Source organism: Magallana gigas, chromosome 3 (genome assembly GCF_963853765.1).
Source record: "Magallana gigas chromosome 3, xbMagGiga1.1, whole genome shotgun sequence".
NCBI lineage: Eukaryota > Metazoa > Mollusca > Bivalvia > Ostreida > Ostreidae > Magallana > Magallana gigas.
Window position 1 is genome coordinate 50,381,525 of NC_088855.1, and position 12,024 is coordinate 50,393,548.

The 12,024-nt window shown below is 33.5% G+C and overlaps 1 protein-coding gene across 1 annotated transcript in view; it reads left to right on the plus strand.

Annotated features, from left to right (window-relative positions):
* The first annotated feature begins 6,962 nt into the window (after window positions 1-6,962).
* The window catches only part of LOC105344310 (LIM/homeobox protein Lhx5), a 20,656-nt gene continuing 15,594 nt past the window's right edge, over window positions 6,963-12,024 (plus strand). The window contains exons 1-2 of the mRNA XM_011452062.4: window positions 6,963-7,710; window positions 9,103-9,305. Coding sequence (XP_011450364.2) covers window positions 7,541-7,710; window positions 9,103-9,305 — 373 coding nt within the window. The 5' untranslated portion in view covers window positions 6,963-7,540. The remainder of the gene's footprint in view (window positions 7,711-9,102; window positions 9,306-12,024) is intronic.

A 12,024-nucleotide genomic window follows, 5' to 3' on the forward strand; every position in this document is an offset into this window, starting at 1 on the left:
CATACGTCCTCATTTGAGAAATTGGCCTTTATTTGGAAACGACACAAAATTGTTGCGATATTCTTGAAGAAAATATTGGGAAAAAACACGTAAAGATTTGTTTGGTTTTTAAATTCAGTTTTGTCTTATAAAGAGCATGTATTAACGTTAAAACAATGTTTTAATAATAGTGGTTATGGTTTTTTTTGGATATATTTATCCTATAGAATTCATTATCAATGAAAATAGATTTACCATTGAGCGACTATACATATGTTTCCGGCGCCAAGCAGTGCAGTCTTTTGTGCTAACGAAAGTTATGGAAGAATTAGCAGGACGTGACATAGAACATTATGATTACATCTTTACAAATTCTGGGTGCTTTAAGTTTCAAGCATGCATACTAAATATATAGATATTGTCTAGGTATGCCTGAAAGAAAATAAATAGAATTAAAATTAGTCTCATTAAATTAGGATGATTTCACTGAAAACAGAACAGAAGAGTGAATTAATAATGAAATATCATTGCGAGTTGTTCAGTAAAATACAATTTCATATTTATTTTTTTCTAACTATATATATTTGATAATGTTATAATACAAAGTTACAAAAGCACAATTTTTAACTATATTCAGTTTTGAATGATTTAACAAACGATAAGATAAAACTTGAAAAATAAATTCTAAAGTTTTGTTGGTATCGAACCATCAACTTAAAACCATAGATTTATAATGTTATCTAATGTCTGTTGCTCTAACCACTGACCCATTTCAGCCACAACATATTCCATTGTTAAATGATATATGCGACTTCAACCACGAATTTACGGACTTGTATTATTTTTCTAAAACGTTAAATTGTTGGGATACGAAATGACATTTTTAAAGTATAGGGTGTCATATGCATCTTTCAACGTTTTCGTTGATTGAAATCGGTTTGGTTTCCTTTAAACCTTATATATAGACTATGACAAAAATATGAAGCTCAGACCCACTCTATAAAAGAAAAGGCACTGAAGTTCTAAAAAAGACACTATTTGGAGGTTTTGAAACGCATTCGCCAGTCTTAATCAACCTATTCCAAATATTTAACATGTTTAAGAGTTATAAATCGATGTAATGGTAAATATACTTTGTTTTCAATAATTTAAAAAGAAATTATGAGATTTTTTGATATCTTAGTTTTATAGTATCTTATCTATCTTCATATAGGCAGTTTACACGCCTTATTCACTCATCTTCTTTCAAATAAAAGATTCATATGTTGATATGATACCGGTTTTTCGCTATTTAGACGCTATTCAAAGGTTTGCAAGTGTCACTAAGAATTCAAGGTACAAAACTAGCCGGGGTCCGGTTCGTTTATTCTCATATCTCGAGAATAAACGAATCAGACCCTTGGTTAACGATGGTGGATACAAAGTATTCCTTCATCTAGCAAATGCTCAAGATTGTATTTTGTTTTGTTCGTCATTAAATTAATAAAACTAAAACTGTTTCGGCCAATCTTGAATAATTTGTTTTTGATTGTTACATTTGTATATATGTTTCCAGGAAAACGAAGAGTTGTCAAAAGTTGCTTATCAACTACTAAAACCTTAACCCTTAACAACTCTAACAACCATTTCCACTCATTTAAAAGGAATAATCTCTGCTCACATTCAAACTGAACTTAATTTTCAATGATTTTATGTTTTTGGTTTACCATATGCATCAACTTCCGCTCTTTTTCGATATTTTTTCATCATCAGTTATTACTAGTAATTAAATCTACTTATACAATATGGCACCGATTTTTCGTCTTTTGAAAAAGTAAGATTGTCTAGAGGTCGAATGTCTCTGTAGACAAGGTCATTTATCAAACTCCACTACTAAAATGTACTAATAAAATCCGTTTAAGAACAAAAATGCATATATCTAAAAATGAGATCTCTTGTTTGAATCAGATAGGTTGTTAGAACACCTGCTCTTTGCGAAATGAGGTACACATTGTCCTACAAAAATATGACCTTATGAAAATCAATGGCTCTCAAAGACACGGCATAACAAAATCTGTCTGGTCCTATTTTTAATTCTGTAGATTCAAAATTTAATGAAACTTTCTCTGAAGAAATATGGTTTGCATGGAATTAGAATCCTTTGGAAATTAGGCGCTTACTTTTTTTTCAAATTAGCACATTTGAATTAATTAGCTAATGATTGATGAATGTTTTGCCTTGTCCTTCAGATTAATCATTTCTTATAAATAATGTACCGTATTAATTAGCAAATTTCAGAATCACGATTCATTTAAAATGCATTGTGGCCATAAAATTCATTTGGTATCAAGTGTATCTCAGATCAATCTTTTGATTGGGAGAACAAATTTCGTTTCATAATAGAAAGGAACTTAATTTTTTGCTCTCTTTTTTTGAATCCAAAAACATATACACTTCCTTGGAAATTCATGCGACAGCTGGTTAAAAAGAAAGTAGAACCCCGAGCGTGAACTCGATTATTTGACGGCCAGATTAATTTGTAAATCATGGCCCGTCCTCCGAGACAAAGTATTGCCATCCAGCAAACGCTAGAATGCGACGGTCTTGTGAAGTCACGTTACTGCTAATTTCACAGCTATAGGCCCCCACGTACATATAATTTTCTTGTTATCAAAAATAGCCGAATTACGGAGAGGGGACAATTTGGCGGAAAATTGCACAGATACTTTATCATTGTAAAATGGTCAGCCTGGAAATGATTCTTTGAACTTGGCTGAACAAAGAGGTTTTCAAGGAACGGAACATTTATCCTTGATTAGATTGTTTGTAATTAGTTTTAAATTGCAAATTGTTAAGAGAATACGAAAGAAATTGCAGTCGGAACATAGATGGTCCATTTTTAGGGTTAAGGTCAGCATAACTGTTTCCTCAGTGTAAAGGGTTCTTTTTGGTTGCATCATTACACAACCTCTGCATGATATCGTATATCTGTATCTGCCCGGCTTTTATGATATTCGATAGGAAGCAGATGTCATGGTTTCCGGCCGGGTGATAGAATGGCACAGATTACATCATTTACAATACATTATTATAGGTCCGTCAAAGATACAACGTAAATACCAATGAACATCCATTCGAGTCTGAAATTACCCGAGTCGTTTACTGCTGGAAGTCTTGGACTAGACCAAGGATAGTATTTGACACTGTAAGCCATGCTAGTTGTCTTCTCAGCCGGACTTTTCTCCGTTCGATATCGATGGTCTTTGTGCTGTTCGCATAATGATGACCCGCTGAGCGACTCACACTTCATAACATGGGATCCGCCCCAGGGGAGTGGAGGCGTCAGATCCTGGGGGAGAGGGCACGGAGATGGCGTCTTCATGGGTTGTATCGATGGATCTTCACAGTAAACACGTTATTTCATGTCTATATTTTTTTACTGGATTTAAATATACATGTACTAGTAATTCAGAAGGATATATCGCTGAAAGTCATATGGAATTGATTTTTGAAATATGATCTTTTTTCATGTTTGATTCCTGCATAATAATGTTTCAATTTTTTTTATTACAATATGCTGAATGTAAACGTCAGAAATAAGGAATTGAGCTTGAGAAAATAACAAATGTTTATTGCGAACAATTTTGGTCCATAGAATAGTCAAGAATTCAAATCTAACAATTGCCTTTCAACTTGGATCTCAAGGTTTATGGTCAAGTTGATTGGAAAATATACGAAAGTGTACAACTGATGGCTCTTCTATGGTGCATTGTCAACAGCAGGTTGATTTAACATTATTTCACTCCACCGGAACATCCTTAAAACTAATTTGTTTTACAAGTCTTTCTTTCTTTTCATAAACCAAATTATTCTTGTTTTAAAACTAAATATTTTTTTCATTTATTCCTTTTATTCTTTATTTGCCCAGTTTCTCTTTTTTTCTAAATATTTTCATTTTGCTTCCTTTAAAAAAAAAAGGTGCGTTCATTTGTTTAATGCTGTTTAGGGTTCTGCATGAATATATACATGTGTATATATATATACCTTAAAGTAGAACAATATATAAATATTTTGAAACAAATTAAAATAAGATCTGATTGCGTCTTCCAAGTTTTACAATTCGTTACACAGAAAAAGTATTAATCCAAATAAACATTTCTTTGAACACGATGGCAAATTCCAAAGTGACTGGCCAAAATAGCAATAAATAGAACCGATCGTCCAGCAAATATTTGTATAGCAGGACACCTGACCAAGTTATATCAACATTTGGACATTGGAAAGGAAATTCGATTGTCTTTACATCTGAAAAGAAAACAGTAAATAATTGGCGTGCATAATTCTATCTCTGCTCTGATAACGCTAATTGGGAGATTCAGGGACGATAACCCGAGATAAGGGGATCTTTGAACTGTTAGATGGAAGGTGTTTCCTTGTCTTTAGCGGAAACAGTTGAGTGATTATATGCGAATTTATATAGCCTGCATTTTTTAAATGTGAAAATTCATGCTTTGCAGTTTAAAAAAGAATATTTCAAAAAGAGATCTTGAAAACCATACCGCTAAAGATGCGCTCATTTTGTTCTATGTCCATTTTTTATTGAAATATCCATGTAATATATTCAGAAAGTTAGAGAAAGTTTCGTGAAAGTTGCTTTAATTTTTATTACTTATTTGATATTTAAAAATGTTACACATTTTTGTGTAAGAGAAATGTTTTCTTAAATAATTATGTGATATATTGGCACATGCAATGAATGATGCTCAACAATTCATTTTTACACTGTATACAAATTAATAAAAATGGAAAATATGGAAATAAAGATATTTGTGTAAAACTTCAATTCACAAGAAACGCGTGTAATTCGAGTCTATAATATATTTTAGATCATTATAATTAGCAGAGAAAAAAAACTAATTTGTGTATAGGGTTAAGTGTGGATGATATTATCGTAATTGTTGAAATATATAACATTATAAGATTGGGGGGGGGGGGGGGGGGGGGCTCAAGAAGAACGAAGAAAAAAAAGTATTGCAGACAGTATAATTGCTCAAGTATTTATTTTGCAAAGCCCTCTCACACCCTTCTTCTAAAAGGTGATGTTTTGAAATCAGTCTATCACATTTTGTTTTATTTATTCTGCCAATGGGATTAAATCCTTGAAATTAACACTTTCTCAGAATTCCGTTAAACATGAGAGAGAGGGGTGATTTGATTACGCGCTATTAATCGTCGCGTAACTCCCTCTTAACTTAACGCTGATGTTTACTTAAGGATTCTTAATTGGTTTGAACTTTGGCAATTATAATGCGTTTAGGCCCGGGAGAAATGTACCCAGAAATTATCGCACGTTGCAGGGAAATTTCACAAGCGTAAACAGACACCAAGGTACAAAGCCACGGATGTATACCTGACCCCCGGGCAAAGATCACGCCTTAATGCCTCTTAAGTGTTTGGATTTAAATCTTTCTTTTTTCAATTTTGTAAAAATTTTCTTTATCGGGATCCTTATTTTATCTATTGACGGCGTTGACAACTTCTTCCGTTTATTCTTTTAATTTTGCACATTAACAACAATTATCTTCACTGTTTTCCAATATACTTATATACTCCACTAAAACAAAAAACAAAACAATAACAACAACAAAACCAACAACCATGTACATGTAACTATATTTACATGGTTAAATTGATGGAAGAACAGTAGAAAGCACAAATTGATACGTGATGAGTTTTTAGAAGATGACCGGAACATTGATTTTTTTTTGTCCTTATTCCTGCCAAATTCTACATATTTATCCACTCATATTTTCTTTCGTGAACTGAAGGGATGGTTACTATATTTTCTTTGTACTCTCCGCACAATATGCACATGAAATTGGAAGCATACCGAAATTACTCCAATTATCCATATAATTGAATGAGGACGTCTGTATACTATGTAGATAGGTAATATACTTGTGGGTCTGATGCAGTACCCTGTGATCCAAGATGGAACTGGCTCTGATAATATCAGACGATGGTCGGGGTCACCTTTTAATCCCTCTAATCAGACTATGGCAACGATTCGTGAGAAAACACCAGTAAATCAATTAGATCGTTAATCAAGATAATCAAGCATTAATCACAATTATTTTATATCCACTAATAACCACACTTTCGAGATTTTTATTTCCGTTTATTATAGCATTTTTTAAAGTCGGTAATAACATGTTTATTAAGTAAACTTTACGTGTTTCTTTGTGCAGCCTCGTCAATATTCCAATATATGTGCTTTATTTGTTTAATTTAAAAAAATATACATTTGTAAATAAATAAAAAAAGTTTCGCTTAATTCATTGAAAACTCCTTTGTTTTTATTTTTTTTTAGCAAGTATTTAATTGACTTTAATATTTTAACATTTCATTTACATAATACCACAACCTCTCAAACACAGGCAGGTTCTAGCTCCAAATACTCTCACAGAAACCTAAAACTTGATGTATTGAATTAATAATTCCGAAGGCAAACAAATTGAAACCACTCCAAATCTACTTGTAGTCGATAAAATCGGTACCCAAAAATCAAATCAAAGACCGAGAAGAATCAATATTGATGTCTATAATCCGTGTTAAACCCCACCTGCAGGAGTATTGTTCGATCATAGATTTGGAAAGTTCGTGATTTTTTGACTGATTCTGAGCCAAAAAGAAAATGTTGGAATAATTAAAAAAATAAAAATGTAATTTGCATCGGGGTCTAGAATTCAGTTCATAAACTTCCGCAGAAGAATAGTGCAGAATTACAGTTTTGTTCAAATTTGATGAGTTGAGAGAAAAGAAAAACGAAAAAAAAATTAAAGCCAGTATTTATACAAGTGTCGGATATAAATTCTCAGCCAACGATGTACCGTTATTGGAGCAACACTTCACGCCCATACATTGGACACGAGCAATGAAGCTGAGAGAAAATGCTTGATTGACGCGCAGGCCCCGCCTACAAGAAATTTTTCAAACGTGTATAACATGACTGTTATTACAAGTTTTACATCAATAACAATCTGAATTGGAAATCCTTCCCAGTGAAGACAGCTTTCTTCAGTAAAAGCTGTTTGGAGAAAAAAAAGATATCCGTTCGTTTCGAAGTGTCAATGAAGTTTTGGATGTGTCTGAATGCAGGAACTGCCTAGTGATCTGATGATGCACTGACACTTTCATAAATTGTATACATATTCTACAAGGAAGGAAGCGTAGGATACCCAGCTTTGCCGGCGGTGGTAGCCAATTTATTAATAATGGTGTGTTCTCTGAAGTGATGGTCGGTTATCTGGAAATATAAACATTTGGAAAGACAACATAAATCCCCACACGTTTAAAGACTGATTTTTTTTCGATCTAATATTTGCAATTGTCACGTCATGCGCGAGTGACTAAGTACTAGCCGACTATTACAATTCCATTCTCGTAGGATCTGCATATGGATGTTTACTTAATATAAACTTACTGAGTTATTAATTCAATAAATTTTACAGATTTTAATTGAGAATATTTTGCACTTCGTCGTCACATAGGCTTCACACTGGCGGTGGGTGGACCCAGTGCGATGGTGCAGTGCGCTGCATGTGACAGGCCCATTCTGGACCGCTTCCTGCTAAATGTCTTGGACAGAGCATGGCATGCGAAATGTGTACAGTGTTCGGACTGTAAAACCACCCTCACCGACAAATGTTTTTCAAGGGACGGCAAATTATTTTGTCGAAACGACTTTTTTAGGTAAGACTCCTGCAAATCTCCACAATCCAAATTTTGCTGGCATGAACCCCCCAAGAAGTGATTCCACAAATTTAATAAGGGCTTGTTCTTTTCATTTTTCAATTGTACTCTTGCTAATTACGGTTCTCGAGTTTAAAACCGCATTTCAAAATCAATAACTAAAAAAGTATATTGGCTAAGTAAATAGTAAATGATTACTTCCTTCGCAAAGAAGCGATTGTTTAATGTCATTTTACTGAAATAGATTTTTCAATATCCAAAGTGAGATGCTTTTGTATTTTTCAACAACCGTTATGTCCTCATGAAACCCGATATCAATTATGCTTTTAAATCAATATTTCATTGTGCAATTAACACACTGGGTTTTATCTAATTCAACAAATGGCACCTGTAGTCCTATACAGCATATCATACTCAAAAACCGCCTTATTAAATTATCCCATGTACTAAAAACCTTTATGTTTTATTCAAATACAGAACGTACGTGCATTTTTTTCAAGTCTCGAGAATATTATAACAAACTTGTCAATAATTCGATAAAAATAGAAAGGGGTTAACACGTGGATTCAAATTTATACACCGAATTGACAGTGAAGAAATGTCACACTATTATTCATGAGCTCTTCAACTTTCATAGTCTATAACCAAAGACTGGAATTATAAATGATGTATGGATTGTTTCAAATAAGAAATTCAAGATATGTATTATTAATTTGTTAGTACTTAATGCTTTCTTTGAATATTTGTCAGGTTGGTGCCTATAAAAGAGAACAGAATATTAGAATTAATTCAACCCTTTATTCCTTTATTATGTTCAGCTTCATAAATTATTTAGGAGAAAAATAAATAACTAATATCAAATAAAACTCTTGATACAAAACGAATCAAATAAATGAATTTATAATCTTAAAGTTTCTTTGATATTTTTTTTTCAACAATTTAAAATAAACATGTATGGTTTATTAGCTATATGTATAACAATGTCTTTAAGAAATAGGAGATTTAAAAATATATACATAAAAACATATATATTACTTGATCATTGTATCCTACATAGAAAATATCAGGATATATCTCACTAGAATTTAATTTTAAGCGACTGAAATAAGAGAAAATTTTAAAAAAAATACTTATCTGTAGAAAATTTGAAAGTGTAATAGGAGAGAAAATATATATCAGCGTATTGCCTTCTGGTCAACCTGTTTCAGTTTATTTATATATATATTTGAATAAAATACTTCTTAAAAAAATTAAATTAATTTGGATAGTCTAAAATTTGCAAAAGTATTTAAGTGACTGGCAGATTGTTGAATTTTTGAAAATATTAACAAAAAATTGATTGATGTAAATTTATTTGCGTTTATTTACTTGAATTTTATACTTATTTTCCAGACGATTTGGAACAAAATGTGCCGGTTGTACACAAGGAATATCCCCAAATGATTTGGTCAGGCGCGCAAGAAACAAAGTTTTCCATCTGAAATGTTTTACTTGTATAATTTGTCAGAAACAGCTCTCAACTGGTGAGGAACTGTATGTCATGGATGAAAATAGATTCATATGTAAAGAAGACTATATTTCCAGTAAACTACAAGGTAAGACTTTGTTTCTTTAATTGCATTTACCCCCTTTTCATTATAGCAATTAGGAAAATAGACAAAAAAAGTATTAATAAAAAAAATATCGGGATCAGCATGATCCGTGGCGTATCTGCTAAGCCCCTACCAAAGTCTCGCGTGTGGTATTAATTGAATTTAATGGCCTCCGATAATTTTCACTAACTGCTAACATATTTCGTATTTTATGATGGACCGTGCTCGATCATGTATTATATGTATTGGTAGGTTTTTACCCCGCGGGTTGCGTTTTCTATAAACGTTTCGTTTATATTTAGCCGTGTGTTGTCACCCAATTAAATCGGACCCTATGATTTTTATCTGTATTTCTTTCACTAACTGTCGCTGGACATAGATTCTAATCGCGACTTCAAATCGAAAAAATACGACATGTTTGGACATTGATCTTAACGCACGCCCATCACAGCTCACTGGAAGCATGACGAGATCGAACCTCTCCCCATGTATTTTTCATGAGAATTGTCTTGCATAATTCCAACTAATCCGAAACATAACGTAAATGACGCGGAACCGTACCGCATCCTAGATTAAGAATCACATAAAATTAATAATTTATCCACAGTAATATTTAAACAGAAACGAGATGTTCGCTTGTCCCTCAATGATGATAATTAGCGACAATTTGTCCTTTCTCGGACACCGGACAGCCCAGAGCCATTGTACGGCCGTTATCTACAGGGAATCTACATAGTGTATCAGATCCCCATGTACGGGACAGCTACACGTCGCGAGACTTCTCCTAGTCTCGTACAAGACGCAAATTGTTTACTGTTTCTTTCTACCACAATGCCATCTATTGTAATATCTGTCAATATATTAATTCTCAGCTTCTAAGGAAAGAATGTTGATTTATACAAATTCTCGGCGAATGTAAATATTATATTTTTGTCCATGTTTGTCTACCTCCACGCCAATTTTTTGTACGTCGCTGCTAACAATCCCCATTTTTGTCTTACTAAAAGCGACGAAAATAAAACTTCAGCTCTGTTGGAGTTTCCTAGCCGACATTTGCGCTTTGTAACTGTCTGTCTAAGTTTGCCTTTTTGTGAACATAACGTCTGTGCCATTTGATACTGTTAAAATGGGGTATGGTAGTCATCCAGGTTTGGGGGCTAGGGCGTCTAGAATATTTCTTTCTCCAACTTTTCGGCATATTTCCTTGACATGAGCCAACTGTCTGTTCACTCTATTCGCCTAATTATTTTTAACGTCGCTCTATTTAACCCCCCCCCCCCCCCCCCCCACTTCTTCACATTCGTTTGCCATCTCGGTCTTCTTTTCATGAAGTCTAACCAACACAAATTAGTTCGTACATGTCTGATTACGGATGACAAATTATTCTTATATTAACATAAAGGTCGGGAGGGTGAAGCATTTGGTTCGCCGCGTGTTATAACTGATACATTTTAATTCACGGTAAAACTTTGCGATCTTTTATTTATTTATGTGCGTTTAAAGTACCCAAACGCTCAAATTGTCGGTCTTAAACCGAATAATGGCTTTAAATTTCATGTAAATTAGACAGAATATATTTTCGACAATTTTTAAATAAATCAATGGATCGAGAAAACTTGATAATGTGGAACAAGAAATATTTGAAAAACTTCTTGCCTGGAAGCCCTTTTTACTCAAACACCTGCGGTTGGTTTTAGAATAATGCATACTTACCATTCTTACAAACTAGAGCAGGAGCTTCAAGTGAAAATCGTTGACTTAAAATACATGTAATTATATCTGACAAATTTGCAACATTCAGCGCTCTGCCTTATTCATGCCAAAACATGTGTTAATTTATGAAAAACGCAATAAAACATTAGAATTAAAAAAAAAAAAAGCAAAGCAAGAGAACAGCCAACTTGTTTGGTGCATATATTATCTTATAATAAGAATCAGAAATATTAGTGGAGATAAGAGGTGCTGATGTTCGACTTTGTATAATTGACATCTCGGTTTTGCATATTCACGCGCCTAACGCTGTAATTTGATGTTTCTTCAGAGCGGGATTCCTCAATCTAATTTGTGGAGTGGTGAAGTTCTGGGGGTCACATATTTCCTCCCCTATCATCACTTTCACTAACCTCCGTAGCAGGGTAAAGTAGCGGTTGACTAACTGCTGCCCCCTGAACAAAAATTTGAGATAATTTCAAAACATATCAACGTTTACATGGTATTTGATACTTAGTTTAGTAAATAAACACATGTCAGTTATCCTGTTATAAAGATAAGCCAACATTTGACCTTTAGTGATCCCCATGTACGCGTTTAGTACGCGAGTCGCTAATTGACACGAATCAATTCATTTCCATGTATTTTGTATGAAATGTGTCAGTACCAGTGCCTTTAACATACCATGCAAATTTAAAATTGAATTATCCAATGAATATTTGATCGATGCAGTTTTAGATCCAATTCATTGATAAAACTAGCACTGGAACCAGAATTTTCTTTTTCCAAAGTTGGGAAATTCAGACCGTTAGTAACATGCAGTTTGCGTGCAAAGCGCCGTTTTCCTCTTCACTGTCTCAGTAAATCCCAAATGAGAGACAGCCATTGCATTACATCTCAAGGGGATCGCGAGACAAAGGGTTTGTGTTTCTATGTTGACAAAAATTGAAATTCGGCCCGCTCTTGTGCCTATATGTTTGTGCAAATTTGCTCATTGAAACATAAAAGATGA